This window comes from Peromyscus maniculatus, chromosome 22 (genome assembly GCF_049852395.1).
Source record: "Peromyscus maniculatus bairdii isolate BWxNUB_F1_BW_parent chromosome 22, HU_Pman_BW_mat_3.1, whole genome shotgun sequence".
Taxonomy (NCBI): Eukaryota; Metazoa; Chordata; class Mammalia; order Rodentia; family Cricetidae; genus Peromyscus; species Peromyscus maniculatus.
Genome location: NC_134873.1, coordinates 17,815,144 through 17,834,729, shown reverse-complemented (window position 1 = coordinate 17,834,729; position 19,586 = coordinate 17,815,144). Strand labels below are relative to the sequence as shown.

General features: G+C 43.0%; 3 protein-coding genes and 1 long non-coding RNA gene across 10 annotated transcripts in view; 2 read left to right on the top strand and 2 right to left on the bottom strand.

The window, feature by feature from the left end:
* LOC143270198 (uncharacterized) overlaps positions 1-11,512 on the top strand; it is a 46,949-nt gene extending 35,437 nt beyond the window's left edge. The window contains exons 2-3 of one of the 2 annotated variants that reach the window (XR_013047222.1): positions 9,320-9,437; positions 11,379-11,512. This is a non-coding gene — a long non-coding RNA (uncharacterized LOC143270198). Of the gene's footprint in view, positions 1-9,210; positions 9,438-11,378 lie in introns of both variants that reach the window. The other variant, XR_013047221.1, reaches the window with a different exon arrangement.
* The window catches only part of LOC143270186 (putative Polycomb group protein ASXL2), a 342,260-nt gene that overhangs the window by 161,221 nt on the left and 161,453 nt on the right, over positions 1-19,586 (top strand). The gene's annotated exons all lie outside the window — the stretch shown is intronic.
* The window catches only part of LOC143270190 (putative Polycomb group protein ASXL2), a 273,546-nt gene that overhangs the window by 189,076 nt on the left and 64,884 nt on the right, over positions 1-19,586 (bottom strand). The window lies entirely within an intron of this gene.
* Positions 1,880-19,261, bottom strand: LOC143270183 (uncharacterized). Its single transcript, XM_076559134.1, has 5 exons — positions 19,091-19,261; positions 9,729-9,777; positions 9,081-9,132; positions 8,222-8,317; positions 1,880-5,848 (listed from the first exon to the last, which is right to left on the bottom strand). Exon 5 carries the CDS (start codon positions 4,736-4,738, stop codon positions 1,880-1,882), a length of 2,859 nt encoding a protein of 952 aa, XP_076415249.1. The 5' UTR covers positions 4,739-5,848; positions 8,222-8,317; positions 9,081-9,132; positions 9,729-9,777; positions 19,091-19,261.

The window sequence follows — 19,586 nt, the reverse complement described above, 5'->3', positions numbered from 1 at the left end:
TGAATCTTACTCCTTGGATCCCTTGTATTTTGGCTTTCTTCACAGGTTTTAGACTTTGCTGCTTCAGACATGAGACAATCACACGTTTGCTATCTTGTGTTTGTGGCCGTGAAGTCAGTTCCTTGGGTTTTACATTGTGTTGATGAGGCTCTTGCAACACCTCCATAGGCTTATCTTGAAACAGCATCCCTGGTGCAAAAGTCCCGGGACTCTCCCCTTGCTTCTTTGGTTCACGTTCTAAGCCCATGGCATTTATATCTTGCACACGTGCATCATGGGCCAACCCCACAGTTATCAAATCCTGAATTCTTGAACCCGGGATCAACTTCACAGATTTCATACCACCTGACTGGGAACTACTTGGGGATATCACTGTAGATTTTATCCTCTCTAGACATTGTCCTAGAGTTAAGACTGCAGGTTTCCTGTCTTCTAACTGTGGTCCTGAAGGTGGTAACTCGGATTTTAAACCTTTCAAGGTGGAGCCTGGAGTCAGCTCCTCACGTTCCTTATCTCCTGCTTGTATCCCCGGGGTTGACAGCTTAGATATGATTTTCCCCAGCTCTGACTTTGACCTCAACTCCATAGATTTTACGCCTTCCAAATGTGGCCCTGGCGTTAACTCTTCTTGCTTTCAGGCTGTGATCTTCTCTACTGGTTTTATATGTCCCAAATGCTGTCTGTGGATCAATGTAGAAGATTCTACACCTTGTGCCTGTGCTCTTCTGATCAACCCAGAATGATCTGCACCTGCTAAGTGATTCTCAGGAGTCAATTTCTTTGATTCTGCATTTGGTATCTGTGGTTCAGATGCTATTTGATAAGACATTTTGCCTTCAAAGTTTGGTACTAGATTCCTTGTGACATATTTTATATCTTTAAAGGCTGGCTCTTGTACTATTGACTCTGGCTTCATCCCTTGCCTCTCTGGCTGTGTGGTCAACTCAAACATTTTTACACACTCTAATTGTGGCTCTGAGTTTAACTCGGAAGTCTTCACACCTTGAGGTTGAGTTCCTGGAATTGCATAGAAAAATTGGACATCTTGCAGCCATGGCCCTGAGTTAAAACTCACCTGCCTTGTATCTTGTAGGCCTGGAGTCACCTTTGCTGATTTGGGATCATGTATCCCTAACTCTGGAGCCATAGGGCTCATACCATGAGACAATGATCCTGAGGTTTGCTCCCCAAATTTGACTCTCTGATATTTCCTCCTAGAAGCCAACTCAGAAAATTGGGTATCTTGGTGCCACAGTCCTGGATTGACCTGCTTAGCTATCACTCTTGGATGTTGCAGTTCAGAGGCTGGGATTGGGCGTTTCATGCTGCAAAACTCTGATAGTTCCGGAGGCAACACAAGCTTCTTATCTTCAACCTGTGTCTCTTGGCTTAATGGCAAAAACGATTCTGGCATCAATGTCTGAGGCTTCCTGTCTTGAATCTGAACTCGTGGCATGAACTGTACACATTTGAAACCTTGGTGCTTGGCCTCTGGGATCTCATCAGAGAATCTCACATGATGCAAGCATGGTCTTACGTTTACGTCTACCGGCTTCCCAGGTTGTGGTTGTGGCTGTGGTTCTGGAAGCTTTGGCCCCAGGATAAAATCTGATGATCTGGTTTCTGGCCCCAGAGAACATGATATTTCATCATCAGATTTCACACCATAATGTGGGGGGCCTGAGATGAAATTTACTGGGTTTTCCCCTTGAAGAAGTAGTCCTTGATATAACATTGGAAACTGGACACTTTGCAATTTGGGCCCTGGAATCAACTTTGATTTGAAACTTAGGTGCTGTGGGCCTAGATTTAAATCCACAGATTTCACATTTGGGGACTGTGCCCCTTCAATCCGTTCCTTCGGTGATAAACTTTGTAGTCATGGCTCTGGTTTTGTCTTTTCAGGATCTACCTCTCCTGCAGATGAAGGTTGTATTACATTTACAGAGTTCTCATTTTGCAACTGTGATTCTCTATCCATTTGCCTAGACTTTACTTCCTGGAGCTGTGGCCTTGGGATCACATCTTTAATATGTGGTTTGGGTTCTGTAGTTAGTCCTGCAGGTTCTACAAATTGTAGAGGTGGTTGGGTGATTACTTCTGCAGACTTCAAATTTTGGGCAAAAGATTCTGATTTCTCACCTTGCACTCCTGGTTCTAGACTAAACTCCAGAGATCTCACTTCTGAATATAGGTCTGTGATGGTTCCCTGGGTATCATCAGCTTTAGAGAATGTCAATCTGAAGGTCTCTGTGTCTTCATCTTCTGGTTTTAGAGTTCTTTCCGATGGGTTAGTAACTTCTGCACACGGGTGTAGAGTCACCTGAACAAACTTCACATCTGGGGGCTGTGGCTCTGGGGCCATCACTCCTGAGGTCATAGTTTGCACTTCTGAATCTAGTAGAAAATCCAGAGTATCTTTAACTGTACTTCCTGTTTCTGAAGTCTCTTCCATCTCTTTTACAACTTGGGTCCCAGGTTCAAGAGTCTCTTGGAGTGGTGGTGAGCTCATCTCCACAGATTCTGAGGTCTGGCTCAATGGTGCTGGACTCATCCCTAATGATGATTGTGGCAAAGGAGCAGATTCTTCCACCTGCCGGCAAGGGTCAGAGGTCACCCTTGCTTCTGAGGCTGGATGCTGTAGGGTCGGTCCTTCAGGTTCTAGGAAATGATAACTTGGTTTGGGGGTTGCTTCTAAAGATTTTGTTGCATAAAATTGTGTGCTTGGGATCAGTTCACCAACTTCCATACTCTCCACCTGTGCCTCAGGAAGTAGACTCCTACCTTCTACAAATGGAGTCTTTGTATCCTCAAGCAATGGTACAGAGGCTATCTTATCAGAGCCGGTGCTTTGTGAACATGGTTCTGGGGCCAAGTTCACAGATTTTATATCTTCAAGCGATAGTCTTGGAGTCAACTCCACCATTTTTATATCTCCTTGTATCTCCTGTGATAGGGCTGAAAGAACTTCCATACCTTGAGACTGAGAATCGGAAATCAAATGCACTGATACATTACTGTGCAACTGTGGACATGGAGTCAGCTCAGCAGACTTTTTGTTTTGGAGTTCGGGTTCATCTGTCAGTTGGCCAGCTTTCACATCTTGAAACTGAGACTCAGGGGCCGATGGCACAGATGTCTCACTTTGCAGTTGTGGTATAGGGGTTAATTCCTCATATTGCATATTCTGCTGATGCAGTTCTGGGGCCAAATCTATACATACCACTGTTGAGGTTGGTGGTCCATATTTTTCCATTTCTGGGACTAAATCTGTGGTTATGTCCACAGATTTCAAAATTTGCGATATTGGATCTGGGATTAGGTGCTCAGATTTTACACTCTGTAGTTCTGGGGGTAAGTCCACTGAATCCCTAACCTTATGCTGTGGGATTGTGCTCCCCCCCAAATATTCCATTTCCTGAAGCAGTGGTATGACTGGCCCTACTTCAGCTTCTGGAACTTGATGCTTTTGGCCCCTTCCTATAGGTACTGCACCTTGATCTGGTGGTGCTGGGATCGTTCTCGTGGATTCCATTCTTTGATGATGTGACTGTGGTGTCTCCATAGGATCCTTCACTTGTGGCCAGTTCAACCCCATAGTTTCTGTCATGTTGTGACTTTGCCTTGGGCTCACCTCTGAACAGTTTAAGTCTTGGTGCCATGGGGTGAACTCCGAAGGGTCTGTGACCTGATGAGACAGTCCTGGAGTCAGTGACACACACTCTGTGCCTCGAGATTGTGGCATAGTCCCCACGGAGACTCCAACTTGACCCTGTAACCCAGAAGGCAATTCCAGAGACTCTTTGAATTGAGGTTCTACAATTTGTAGTGGTGTGATCATTTCTGTGGGAGATGCCTGGACTAGCGGGGTCACCTTTAGACCATGCAGGGACTGACCTGACGGTAGTAGGTCATCAGTCATTCCTGGTGGTTCCAGGACTTTAGATGGTGGCTGTGGAGGTATGCTTCTAGATTCTACAGTTCCTACTGGGACAGTAGTAGTCGGAACATCTGGTTGAGCTGACACTGGGGTCAAATTTTCAGCTGGAGGCTGTGATCCTTGGATCAAAGCCCTAGATTTAGTAATGTGTGGCTGTCCTAGTGGAATCATCTGCATGAAATCCATGGCTTGTTTTGCCACTGGAGATACTTTTGTATCTTCAGTGGCTTCAGGCAGTGCACTTGAGCTAATTTCCATTGCATTTTGATGTACTGGACTGGGAGTAATCCTGATGTGTTTTGTGGCTTGATTCTGTGGCCCCAAGGTCATGGTCAGTGTTCCCATGTCTTTATGCTGAGGCTGGGGAATCATTTCCACAGCTTCCACAACCGTCTGCTGTGGCCCTCGACTCATACTTCCTGGTCTTATGGCTTGATACTTGTGCAGTGTATCTGTCTTCACTGATTCCATGACTTGGTATTGTGGCTCTGGGGCTATTCCTACTGCTTCTATGCCATGTGGACTTAATTTGTCAATCATCCCCATGGAATCTGTGACATGAAACAATGCCACAGGAGTTACCTTCATGTCATCTGTGACTTGACTCAGTCTTGAGGCCATGCTCTTTAATCCCGTGGTTTGATGTTGATGATGAGTTACTTCTATCGGTTCAGTTACTTGATTCAGTGGCTGAGGAGTTATACTCACTGTTTCTGTTTGATTTGGTGGCTGTGGGGAAAACGCCACAGAGTCTATCACCACCGACTGTGGTTCTGGGTTTATTCCCATTAAGTCCATAACCTGAAGCAATGCCAGTGGAGTGACCTTTATGACGTCAGTGGCTGAAGGTGGTATCTTGGGTGTCAGCTCCACATTAGTTAGCTGTGCCTTATGTGTCTGTACCCTTTTTTCTGGAAGACCTATGACCTTCTGCTCTATATTCAGCTCTAACACATGCTTTGAATCCTTTTTCACTAAAGCTTGTTCTTCCTGAATTATGTTAACCTCTAAATTTCTGGGAGATGGAGTGCCTGTTGATATTATAAAGGATTATATCTAGGTTCTTGGCGGTCATCCTGGGGTTGTGACTGCTTGTTTGAGGGAAATGTCTGTGAAATGATTGCTTCTGTCCTATGGACTTCAGAATTCACCCCAATGTTCATGTGGAGATGAAATGATGGAGGATCTGGAGATGTGTTGGTATTTTGCTCAGCACTCTGAGGAATGAGTGTAGGTAACTGAGTTTTCGGGAGCTCTTCTTCAGGGACTCCTTGTACATCCATCAAATGATTGAGTATGTTCCAGGATTTCTTCACGGGCAGAGGCACCACTTCTTGTTGCAAAGTAGAAACCTTCTGAGACATATGTCCTTCCAGTTCTCCTCTGATCAAAGGAGAGAGCTGGAGTGGAGCCCATACCAGGGGTCCTGGACTCTCATCCAAATCAGAATCTGACCCATGATTTGATTGAAAATGAGTCTCTCCCTTATCTTTTGTTTCCTCTTGCTCACAAGGATCTAAGGATTCTAAAATAGAGCTAATGAAGGAAGTTTGAGCTTGTAAGGGAGGAAGAACTGCCAAGTTCGGAGAAAGATCTGATTTCTCAGGATCTGTCAGCCGAGAAGTAGGCAGGGCTGTGCCAGGGCTCCTGGGCATAGATGGTTCCTTCTGGGAGGAAACAGGTCCACTATCGCTCTGCAATTGCCAAGCTGTTCCTTCAGAAAACATTGGAAGACAAGACAGGCTGGAGCTGTTGTTGGATGATGCAGAGGACATGCTGTAGTCAGTAGAAGGCTTTCCCTTTTTACAGTAACAGCTGGGTGGGACAGCCTCCTGAACCACAACATCAGAGACGGAGGAAGAAGTCACATCTCGGGATTCTGAAACATTCAGCTCCATAAGCGTTGATCTGAGAAACAAAGAGAAATGTTTTCATTTTCTTTGGAATCAGTAGGGAAATTAGAGAGAATGAAGGGAGGGCTATTTCAAACCCAAAATATTTCTGGTCTAAGGGAGAGATGAGGGAAAAGAGGGATTGCATTCACAAACATCAATCATTTATGTAAAGAATTCCTCCACCAAGAGCAGAGGAGACGAGTCCGTCAGTAACGTACATGCTATACCAATAGAGAAGCTGAGTTCCCTCCCTAGAGCCCACAGGAAAAGAAAAGAACACAGTGCCCCAGTGCCGGGCAAGCAGAGACAAGTAGATGCCCTGGGCCTCACTGGACAGCCAAGAATAATCAGTGAGTCCCAGGGAGTGACTCTACCTCACAACACAAGGTGGATGGCTCCCGAGAAATGACACCCAAGTTTTACACAACACACACACACACACACACACACACACAAACACACACACACACACACACATCTGTGCTTGGCTTGGCCTGAGTTTGAGCCCTAAGACTCACATGTTGGAAGGAGAGACCTGACTCCTGTGGCTTGACTGCCACATACATGATGTGGCTCCTATGTGCACACATGCACAAAAATACAAATGAATTCTATATATATATATATATATATATATATATATATATATATATATATATATTTACACAGTGAGGTGGCGCCCAACGTGTTGGCAAGAGTTTCTACCTAAAACCTGAGAAAAGATTCTAAAATGGAGCTAAAAACAGCTTCCTAATTGTCTCTCTCAAATGAGCAGCAGCTGCCGGTTTGAGTTACTGGCAGGTTCCTGGCGTGCGAGCTCGATCTGCAGTATGGCGGGAATGAGGCCTCTGCAAGTGACACATTAAGCTGCATGGTGGATTTAGCCTTTGCTAGTACAAAACAAAAAGAGGTTTCTGGGCTACAAGCTGCTTTGATAAGAAGCATAGACCCACTATTTCTGAGAATTGATGGCTCCCAAAGCTGGCAGAAAAAATACCACTGCCATGTTGGGAAGCTGAAGTGGGCGGAGCCAGCAGCCACAGCGCCGTTTCAGGCTTAGAAGGCTGCAGTTTAAAGCAATAGGCTCAAGGAAATATAAAACATAAGCCACATAAAGATGGCTACCACACAGAGAATCTGGATTATGTTCTCTTTGATATTCGTAACTGAAGAGAAATATTTGATTGCAAAAGCTGTTGAGTTATGCCAAAATGTGTGTTTTAAAGGTACCTTAACTTCAAAATTTGGATGTAAGGATATGTTGCTTTGGAAAGGAGGCTCTGCTTTTGTTTCCACAGAAAGCCAGAGGCTATGGATTTGTTCCAGATTAAGATACATCAGGTTTGACCAGCCAAGACCACCTGAAAGGTCTCCGATGACACCATGGCCCAGATGATCCAACATCCAGAATTGTTTCAAGGCAACTGGCTCAGACGATACGGTCTCACGGACTACTCCATGATCCTAAAATTTTCTTTGTGTCCCCATAAGATACAGCGCCCCCCTCCAGCAGGAAGTAGTAAGAGAAGCTACGCCCAAATTCCCAAATATACCAAGCTGACTTTGGAGATGTGTAAAAGTTAAAACCTTCCTTTTAAAAAAAAGAAAGGGGAAGTGCTGTGGGACGGTCTGTATGTCAAATTGCTCTGATTGGTCAATAAATAAAACACTGATTGGCCAGTGGCCAGGCAGGAAGTAGGTGGGACAATTAGAGAGGAGAATTCTGGGAAGCGGAAGGCTGAGGCGGAGAGACACTGCAGCTGCCGCCATGACCAGCAGCATGTGAAGACGCCGGTAAGCCACCAGCCACGTGGCAAGGTATAGATTTATGGAAATGGTTAATTTAAGATAAAAGAACAGTTAGCAAGAAGCCTGCCACGGCCATACAGTTTGTATGCAATATAAGTCTCTGTGTTTACTTGGTTGGGTCTGAGCGGCTGTGGGACTGGCGGGTGACAAAGATTTGTCCTGACTGTGGGCAAGGCAGGAAAACTCTAGCAACAGTGAGGCCTAGAGAAATAGCAGTTAAGAGCAGTGACTGAGTGACTACTCTTCCAGGGGACCCAAGTTTGAATACCAACACCCACATGGTAGGCCACAAACATCTGTAACTCCAGTACTAGGGGATCCTATACCCTCTTCTGCTCTCTGTGGGTACTGGGCATGCATGTGGTGCACATACTTACCTGTGGGAAAAATATCCATACACATAAAACATAAAATAAATAAAGCTCACAAAATAGTTCTCCACTGCTCCTCAAACTAACTTTTTCCTTTACTTCCTTCCTTTACTCTCTCTCTCTCTCTCTCTCTCTCTCTCTCTCTCTCTCTCTCTCTCTCTCTCCCCTCTTTCTCTGTCCCCTGCCTAGTAACTCTGTTTCCTGACCTTGCATTATCCAGATGTTGGAAGATCTGTCGCAGACTCCTGTCTATTGACCAGAATACATATTCCTGGGTCCAGTCGGTAGGAAGTCCTGAAATACTGGACACAGCAGAGGATGTCAGTGGGATTGAAGTGACATTACAGGAGGAATAGAAGGATAATTTAGGAAGGAGGCAGTTGGTCTCAGAGTAAATCAAGTCAGAGTGCCAGGTGTTTTATGTAGAGCATTCACAATGAAGATGGTGTCATGGGTAGGAATTTTATTCCTGTGGTGAACCCCAATGAATATAATGTTTGGAGGGACAGGGTTTGTTTCAGCTTACAACACCCAGGTCATACTCCATTGCTGAGGTAAGTCAGGGTAGGAACACAGGGCAAGATAGATTCAAGAGGCAGGAGCTGATGCAGAGGCCATGGAGCTGCTTACTGGCTTGCTTTCATGGTTTGCTCACCCTGCCTTCTTGTACCCCCTGAGACCACTAGCTCATGTGTGGTACCACCCACAGTGAGCTGGACCTTACCACATCAATCATCAATTAAGAAAATCCAGCCAGGCATGGTGGCAAATGTTTTAATCCCAGCAATCGGTAGGCAGAGACAGATGGATGTCTGAGTTCAAGGCCAGCCTGGTCTACAGAGCGAGTTCCAGGACAGCCAGGGTTATACATTGAAAAACAAAAAAGAAAAAAAAGAAAGAAAGAAAAAAAAGAATAAAAATGTACCACAGGCTTGCCCACAGGGCAATCTGGGGGAGCAATTAACGTTCCCCCTTCCAAAATGATGGCAGCTTATATCAAGTTGACAGGAAACTAGTCAGCACGGGTATCTGTCACAGGACAGTCTGTAGACAGACTCTGCTTACCTTGTCAGATCAGCTGCACTGACGTTCATCTCTGTTTCTTCCAACTGTGAAACTGTAACAGGAGCAAAGAAACTGTTAGCATAGTGACTGCTGACGTCATCTAACAGAACCCCCTTCATTTAACAATTAGGGGAGCAAAGATGAAGTCACACCCATCGTGAAGCTGAGGAGTGTACAGCACACCTATCCAGGTTTGTTTTGCTTCTAAAGCATACTATCCTGTCTTCACCATGTCCTAGAAGTGACCCATGAGAAGCCCGGAATGGGAACACAGCACCGGGGGACACAGAGATCCTGATACATCTTCCCCTTCAAAGATGGCCATCCCACATCCACATCCGTGGTAGAGGAGTAAAGGTAATGGACCTCCTGCACCAAACTCTGGTTCATCTTTGTCCATTCTCCTCTCCCATACTTTGGGCTCTACATGAAGATGTAGGGACAGAGAAGCCCGAGGAAAGGAAACAATGGAGGATGGAGCTGTCTGACTGACTTTGGAAGGAAAGATGTCAGAGAGATGGGCGTACTCTCCAGGCACACCCTCTTTTTCAACTTTCTTCCCCTTCAAGTGGAAAGAGTCCTAAAGCAGGTCCACAGTTGATCAGTCATCAGCCTTGAGCTGACCCATAAGGATAGAACCCTTCTGACCTGTGAGTTTCCGGATCTGTTTTAGAGATGTGTTTTGTTGCTTAGGAGCCTAGAGAAACACACAAAGAGAAACCCAGTCAGGTTTACGTTCTGGTTTGGGGATCTTATTGACAACACATCTCATCTTACATAGGGGATAGTGATATGTTTTATCAGTTGTCATCTGCAACCATATCATTAGTTACCATCTCATTTATTTCTTTGTGAACAATGGATTAAATATCCTAAGGGACCAGCAAGATGGCTCTGTGGGCACAGGTGTTTGACACCAATTCTGATAACATGAGTCCCATCTCTGGAGCCCTCATAGTAAAAGGAGAAAAGCAATTTGCAAAAGTTGTGCTCACCTCCATGTGCATGCCATCTGTCCATGCATGCACCCACATGCAAATTAGTAAGTGTTTAAACAAACCTAAGTCCTAGATTATTGTGTGTAGACCTGAGACTCTAGAGGTAAATATGAGTCCTGTGCTCTAGAGACTTGCATTAGTAAGGAAAACAGCCAAGTAAACAGGTAAGATGCCATGTGGGAGCCAGCAAAATAGCTCAGTGGCTGAAGGCACCTGTTGCCAAGCGTTGGCCACCTATGTTCAATCCCTGTGGCCAGTATGGTAGATGAAAAGAACTGAATTGTTTAAAATAACCCTGGACTTGAATTATAACCTGTTTTTATGCTCAAGCTATCTGTGTATTATTTCTTTTGCAGTTGTACATAAAATGGCTTTACATTTAAAAAAAGGGACAAATACTACAGAATTGTATTACATGAAATATATAGCATATACAAATTCATAGAGACAGAGAGATTAGACGTTATCTAAAGATGGAGAAGAAAGGAATATAGAGCAATGATTTCCTAAGTACAGAACCTCTGTTTTGTGTGATGGAAAAGTCCCACAATGGACAGTAGTATCAGGACATAATATAATGAATGTAAAATCAATACAATTAATATAATTAATGAGTATCATTAATACAGTTATTGAATGAATAATGCAAATGTAATCAATGAATACCACAAATGTAATTAATATCATGAGTTTAATTAATGAATACCATGAATGTAAATAAATAAACAAACAAATAAATAAAAGGAATGGTCTGCTAATTACCAAAAGTAACCACAAACAGAAGTGTAAAGGAGCAATTTATTGGACCAAAAATTAAGACATACCATAAAACAAGTTCATAAGAACAGGAGCAGGCAGGTGGGATTTAAAAACAAAAAAGTTCTGAAATAATCAGGAGGCAGAGGCAGAAGGATTTCTCCGTGTTTGAGACAGCCTCGTCTAAATAGTGAGTTCCAAGATAGCCAGGGCTATATAGAGAAACCTGTCTCAAAACAAACAAACAACCCAAAGCCCAGCTCTGAAATAAATTCACTTACATAGGTCAGCTTAATTGAAGAGAGCTCCACATAGTGACAAGAAATGATTCCATAGCTGTGATAAGTGATGTCAACTTGCCAAAATCTAGAATCTTGTGGACCTGTGCCTCCGAGCATGCCCATGGGGAACCATCTTGATAACCATACCTGGGGCTCCACTGTGGTGGCACCATTCTCTGACTGGGATCCTAGACTGTGTCAGTGGGGAAAGAGAAGTGAGCTACAGTTTGGACTCATCACTCCTCTCTGCTTCTTTACTGCAGATGCAACGTTGACTCGCTAGCCTAAGCCCCTGCAGCTGTGACCTCCTCTACCACGATGGACCAATGGACCATAACCTTGGGTGATGGTGAGCTGAAGTGAGCGCCCGCCCCCTTAAGGCTCTTCTGTTAGGGCATTCTGTCACAGCGACAGAATAGAAACTAAGACAGTGGCAAACAGTGAGAAAAATAAAAGTGAATCATTTCTGAATACGGAATTCAGAGATGGGCTCTAAGGGGGTTGAGAATTCAAATGTTGAGGGGCTGGAGAGACAGTTCAACCGCTAAGAGCACTGGCTACACTTACAGAGGACCCAGGTTCGGTTCCCAGCACCCGCATGGTGGCTTATAACTTTAACTCCAGGTTCAGAGGATCTGATCTCTTATGGCCCCTGGAAGTACCAGGCAACATGTGGTACACATGTACACTTACTTGCAGGCAAAATCCTCATATACATAAAATACAAAAAATCTCTATTTTTATAAGAGAATTCAAGTGTGGAAAATAATGTGAATTTTTTGTTTGTGCATGTACACATAGGCACACAAGTGTGCAGGGGTGTGCCTGCTTATGTGTTTGGAATTTATCCAAAGAATGTATGGAGGTTAATGTGACAGAGACATGTGTCCATCAGCGTTTCCTGCAGCACTGTAAATAATAACTGAGTTATGGAACCAAGCTATGTGTGCAGCAATGGAGGAGTGGATATTAAATGTGTGTGTCTACACAATGGACTTTTTCTGTCACCAAGAACAAGGTTACATAGTTTTCTCAGGAAAAGGGATGCAACTGGAACTCCTATAAAGCAGCTAAGCCAGCCTCAGAAAGACCAACATCAAATGATTCTTCTCCTTTGTGGGTCCTAATTTCATAGAGTACATAACCTCACAGATGTAAACATGCCATGAAAGTAGAAATGACTGGAAGAGTTAAGGACACTGTGGGGAGACAGTGAAGGAGAGTGGGGAGGGAGGGGACTGTGTGCAGTGTAACAGTACCAGATACAGCAGATACACACAGTGAAATGATGTTTAAATAATGCAGGACCGTTTCAACATAGCACAGTGGTCAACACACTATTCCATACAAATAACACAAAGTGGGGGTTGCCATGGTCATAGCAGTGGTGCAGAAAAACCAAACATGTACTCATGTGGTTTGTTTGTTTTTTAAGACACTCGACAAAATAGAAATACCTGGGAAATTCCCCGACATACATTGGGTCCAATGTTATCCCCCAACTTGATATGTTGAAATCCTAACCCCCAAGGTAATGTATTAGTAGATGGGGTGTTTGGGAGGTGGCTATGTCATGAGATGGAAAAACTACAAAACACTGTTGTAGAGAGTAAATAGTAAATAAGACATCCTTTGTTCATGATCGGAAGTTTTGATAGTAAAATGACATTACCAACACAATCTATAGATTCTTTAGGGATGCTGTGTAATCCCTACCCAAACCCCATTGACCTTTTTTGCATAAATGAAAACCCTGTCCTAAAAATCTCATTGGAATTACAGAGATCCTTCAGGAGCCAAAACAACCTTGAAAAAGAACAGTCAGGGCTGGAGGGATGGCTCAGTGGTTAAGAGCACTGGCTGCTCTTAGAGAGGTCCTGAGTTCAGTTCTCAGCAACCACATGGTGGCTGACAACCATCTATAATGAGATCTGGTGCCCTCTTTTGGCAGGCAGGTATACATGCAGATAGAACATTGTATGCATAGTAAATAAATAAATAAATAAATAAATAAATAAATAAATAAATAAATAAATAATAAATAGCAGGTATACATGTAGACAGAACATTGTATGCAAAGTAAGTAAGTTAAGTAAGTAAGTAAATAAATAAATAAATAGCTAAAAAAAAAAAAGAACAAGAGTCAGAAGACCCATACTTTCTGATTTTAAAACTTTGTACAGAGCTGGGTGGTGGTGGCACACACTTTTAATCCCAGCACTCGGGAGGCAGAGACAGGTGGATCTTTATGAGTTTGAGATCAGCCTGGTCTACAGAGTGAGTTTTAGGACAGGTAGGGCTACACAGAGAAACCCTGCTTTGAAAAAGAAAAAGAAAAACAGTGTACAAAACCACAGTACTCAAAAATAGTTGTGGTGCTGGTTTAAGAATAGACCTATAGAGTAGGGTGGTGGTGGCACACGCCTTTAATCCCAGCAATCGGGAGGCAGAGGCAAGAGGATCTCTGTGAGTTCGAAGTCAGCCTGGTCTACAAAGTGAGTTCCAGGACTGCCAGGACTGTTACATAGAGAAACCCTGTCTCTAAAAACAACCCAAAAATTATTTAAAAAATAGACCTGTAGGATCAAAGGAATCTAATATTAAAAGTCAGCTGATTCTCTACATAGGCACTATGACCATTCAATGCAAAAAGAATAAGCTTCAACCAGTGGTGCTGAGGCAAATGGATAACCACATGTAAAGAAATGAAGTTGGGCCTTTTACTTCATATCATATTTAAAAACAAACTGGAGATGGAGTGAAAACCTAAATGTAAGAACAATTTAAGTTATGAAACTCTTTGCAGATAAAAAAGAGGCGAAGAATTAGGCTTGGGGAGATGGTTCAGCGGTTAACAACAGCACACACTGCTCTTGCAGAGGACCCAAGTTTGATTCCTAGCATCCATATCACACGGCTCACAATCTCCTGTAACTCCAGCTCCAGGGGGATCCAGCACCTCTGGCTTCTGCTGGCACCTGTGCTCATGCTCACACTCACAATTACACAAACACACAATTTTATACACACACACACCTTTAAAAAATAATAATAATAAATCTAAGCAAGAGAAAGGAGTGAAATGGTTAATTTATGCCGACTTGGCTAGGCTATGGAGCCCAGTTGTTTGGCCATATATTAGTCTAGAACATTTCTTTGACAGTAATTTTACATTTGATTAACATTTAAAATCAGTACACTTTAAAGCAGATTGCCTTCCGTACTGTGAGTGGGCATCACCCAATCAGCTGAAGGCTTTAAGAGCAGAGGCCAGAACTCCCTGAAGAGGAAAGAATCCTTCCACAGGCTGAAGCACACAAAAGTGTACCCATTTTTCTAGCCTGTCCTGTCCTGCAGAGTTTGGGCTTGGGACAATGACATTAACTCTTACTCAAGTTTGTCTATGAATTTCAGAGGAGCTATGAGAGCTTATTTCTTAACCTTAGTATATCCTCCTTTGGAGAGTGTGTTTGTTTCTGTGTGTGTGTGTGTGTGTGTGTGTGTGTGATAAAGAACAATCTGGTCTTTGGTCCAGATTCTTGGTACCAAACTCCAAAAACCCTTGCAATTCCATGAATATTGAGGGCATCTGTTACATTAATGAGATGGAAATTCAGATTTGCTTCGATTTTTTTTTTTTTTTGGTTTTTTTTTTTTGTTTTTTTCGAGACAGGGTTTCTCTGTGTAGCTTTGCGCCTTTCCTGGAGCTCTCTTGGTAGCCCAGGCTGGCCTCGAACTCACAGAGATCCACCTGGCTCTGCCTCCCGAGTGCTGGGATTAAAGGCATGCGCCACCAACGCCCGGCTAGAATTTTTTCTTTCTTTCTTTTTTTTTTTATTTATTTAATATGTATACAGCATGTTTGACTGCAGGCCAGAAGAGGGCACCAGATCTCATTGCAGATGGTTGTGAGCCACCATGTGGTTGCTGGGAATTGAACTCAGAACCTCTGGAAGAGCAGTCAGTGCTCTTAACCTCTGAGCCATCTCTCCAGCCCCTTGCTTCGATTTTTAATTGAGGAAGTTGGAACAATCATCATTCTAAAATCTAATTAAGACCTGACCAGTCAATATATTTATGCATAGATGCATTAATCCCAAACAAAATATCAGCAAACTGAATCTAATGAATCTAATTAAAGTATTGGGACCAACATACAAATGTGTTATACGTATCCTAGAAATTCACAGCTGGTTTATTATCTTACATTCTCATGCAACTCAGTACATTGACTGAACGTACAAGAAAAAATATATGATCATCTAAATAGAGGCAGGAAAATTAGTTAATATTTAGCACCCAGTATAAAGAGATTTAATTTAAAATATTAGACGATTTTTTTAAATTAACACCAATTCTTGCTAAAACTTCCTTAACTTGGGAAAGAATATTTGAAAAACCACAGAAAACATTATACATAATTGGTGAATTACTGAAAAATGTCCTTGACTTAATAAAGAAACAGATGCCCGCAACACATTCCTCCTGAATATTGTACCGGAAGTCATAATCATAAATGAAGGCAAGGAGAACCAAGACATAAAGTTGGAAAAGAGGTAATAAAACTGTTGTTATTTACACATGACATAATTTAGAGAATATTCCTACAGGAGAATAAAGTCAAAGTGATACACTTAGCAGGGTTCTCTAAGCAGCTCAATATGAAAAGATCTGTTGCACTCTTAGGTTTCGGCATCATTTGTATAAAATGGTATTTACAAGGGGTGGTGGTAGTGCACATCTTTTATCCCAGCACTTGGGAGGCAGAGGCAAGTGATCTCTGTGAGTTCAGGCCAGCCTTGTCTGCAAAGTGAATTCCAGGGCAGCCAGGGCTACACAGGAAAACCCTGTCTCGAAAAACAAAAAAATAAAAAAGAAATTATAATATTATACCAGGCCTGTGGATGTAGTTCAGTGGTGGACTGCTTGCAGAGAGCACAAGACTCTGGATTTGATCCTTAGCAATAAAATAAGTAAATAGATAGATATAGGTGATAGGTAGATAGATGATAGATAGATAGATAGATAGATAGATAGATAGATAGATAGATAGATAGATAGATAGATAGATAGACAGACAGATAATATAGATAAGATAGATATAGATGTTAGAAAGATAGATGATGATGATAGATCAAAATAAAATGCCATGCCAAATCACACATTTTTGCCTCCTGATGATTATCATTACCTGTGAACTATGTCACCTCTTCCTACCAGAAAACAACTTCTGATAAATCTTAGAACCAACTTCCTCATGGTTCTAATTCATGTTGAGCTGCTGAAATAGAATACTTGTGATCAGCTCATTTATGAAGGAGAGAGGTTTAGTTGGCTTCATGATTCTGGATGTCTAAGAGCCTAGTGCTAGCATGTCCTTCCCTTCGTATGAGGTTGTCTAAGAGCCTAGTGCTAGTATGTCCTTCCCTTCGTATGAGGTTGTCTAAGAGCCTAGTGCTAGTATGTCCTTCCCTTCGTATGAGGTTGTCTAAGAGCCTAGAGCTAACATGTCCTTAGCTTCACATGAGGTCTTTGCGTAGCTTCAACTCACAGCAGACAGAGGAAGAGGAGCAAGTGGATGTGTGTGGAAGACAAAAGGGGTCCTGACTCCTGTGGCAACAAACCCAGTCCTCAGAGAGTGAGGAGCCATGCTTGTGAGACCTTACTCAGTTTAGAAAGAATGACATTAAACCCACTTGAAGGTCGCACTTTCCAACCCTGCTTCCCTGGCAAATGCATTTCTGCAGGAGTTCTGGATAAACCTCAACTCACTCACATGAAGTCTGAGAGGCAGCAGGGTGTGAAATGACAACATGTGTACAATTAAATATAATCATACCCACCCCTCCCCACTCCAACTTCCCCTACACATACCCCACAACATATCCACCTCCCAACTTCATGCTTTTCTCTTTTATAACTCACTAAGTCCAATTACTGTTGCCTATATGTGTATGGCTGCACAGCATGGGTATTTGATCAACAAAATGTTGATTGTGAAATCTAGAGAAATGACCCTTTTATCCAGTACATGAATGAAACTAATAAAAGAAAAGAGAGACTCTGTAGAGTAGAATACAGAAACATATTGTTCAATCTCAACATTCAATATTGAGTTTGGTTAAATATTAATTTATGCTATTAAGTGACTGTGTGACTATTGGAATTAAAATGCTGGTGGGTATTTGAGTTGTTAAGGAATTATTCAGATTTTATTGTTATATTTTTAGGTGTAATAATGATACTGTGATTAACCTGTTTTTCTTTTTTTTTTGTGGAGTGGGGCATTATCTCAAAATATACATACTAAAACATTTACCATGAAATTATTTCTGATTTGCTTCAAAATGATTGACAGGTCTATGAAGATTCACCAGACCAACTTTAATTTTTTTTTTCTCATACTAAGGATTGAATGTAGTGCCTTGTTCAGACTAGGCTCATTTACCAATTCTGTGTGCCTTTGATTTGCCTGAAATTATCCTTAAAAAAAATCAAGGAAAGCCGGGCGGTGGTGGCACATGCCTTTAATCCCAGCACATGGGAGACAGAGGCAGGCGGGTCTCTGAGAGTTCGAGGCCAGCCTGGGCTACAGAGTGAGTTCCAGAAAAGGCACAAAACTACACAGAGAAACCCTGTCTCAAAAAAAAAAAAAAAAGGAAAAAATGGACCAGAGATGTAGCTCAGTGGTAGAGGGCTTTGCCTAGCATGAGCAATGACCTGAATTTGATCCTTACAAACACACACCTAACACACACACACACACACACACACACACACACACACACACACACACACTGCACAAATGACTTGAATAGGCAGTTTACAAGACACAATTTCCAAATGGCTAATAAACCTGAGACGTTGCTCAGTGTTTAGTTATGGGGGTTGCACACGAAATCACAATGCAATACCACACACTCACTGGAATCACTAAAATAAGAGGTGGATGTGCCAAGTCTGGGCAAGATGGCAGGACTGTGGGGGAGCCAGTCACTCATGGTCTGCTCACGATTGAAAACTCAGAAGAAGCTGACCTACTAACGTTAAACACTTGCACCACGAACTCAAACAATTCTTCTCCTGCTGGAAATAAAAATCCCACACCAAAGTGTCACTTGATTTTCTTTGTCTCGTCATATGATTATAAATCTTTCTTTATAAAACAAACTCACTCTCCCGTCTGCCTCCCATCCAGTGATGGACAATACCCACAGCACCCTTACCACATTCTTTTCCCCAAAGTTATGTCATCTGAATGTCTCACTTCAGCTCGAGCTCCTAGACAGCACTTTCTCAGTATCTAGTACCTTCTGCCTCAGTGTCTACTTGATAATAGATCCTAAAGCTACCGTTACTACTACGTCCTTCTTTTCTTCTCCTCCTCCTCTTCCTTCTCCTCCTCTGCTTCCTTCTTCTCCTCCTCCTACTCCTTCTCCTTCTCCTCCTCCTTCTCTTCCTCCTCCTCCTCTTTCTCCTCCTCCTTCTTTCTTCTTTCTTCTTCCCTCTTCCTCCTCTTCTTGGTTTTTTGAGACAGGCTCTCCCTGTGTAGTCCTGACTGTAATGGAACACACTGTGTAGACCAGGCTGATCTCGAACTCAGAGAGATACTCCTGCACCATGCCCATCCTAAGGCTTCTTGAAGTGAATTAAGAGAAAGGCAAGGTGGGCAGTGGTGGCTCATGCCCTCAATCCCAGCACTTGGGAGGCAGAGGCAGACAGATCTCTGTGAGTTCAAGGCCAGCTTAGTATACAGAGTGAGTCAGGAGAGCCAGGGATACACAGAGGAACCTTGTCTCAGAAAACCAAAACAAGGAAGGAAAAATAAAAGAGGAAGCCATCTATCAATGCTGTCTCAACCCCCCTCTCCCCTCCATCCAGTTCTTCCTAAGGCCCAGAGGATGGGCATTTAGACAAACCTATAGGGTTTCAGGATGGAGAGAGTGAGTATCCAGAGAGAGTGGCTATCACGTACCTCTGTCTTGGCTGCCACCTGTGTCTGCCTCTGATACCTAGAAAACAACACCCATATTCCACAAACCAAGAAACCAAGTAGCATAAGGCTGAGATGTGTCGGCAGTGGGAAAGCGAGCCCCCATATTAGGGACATTTCTCAAGCCTGTGCCCCTCTCCACTACAGAGTTTCTGTCTCCAGACTGAGATTCCATGACATCACAATAGGCAGTGCCAGGTAAAGCAGTGCACACTCAGGTCCCAGCTGATGCCCTTCCCTGTGGCTGACCTTGCTCTGAGCTCTAATAGCCAAAGCTCAGGGGAGAATCCATCTATGAATCTTCTAGGGTCCAGCTAGACAAACTCGTCACTAAGGAAGGAGTGGCGAGGTAAAGTTTCAAAGGTCTTCCAAAATGACTTGTTCTGACTCACATTTTCTTTGGAGCCGGTCACTGTCATAAATTGGGGTTGGGTCTATGGCCATAAATTTCAAACTGCAGGTTGGAACACAGAGTCAA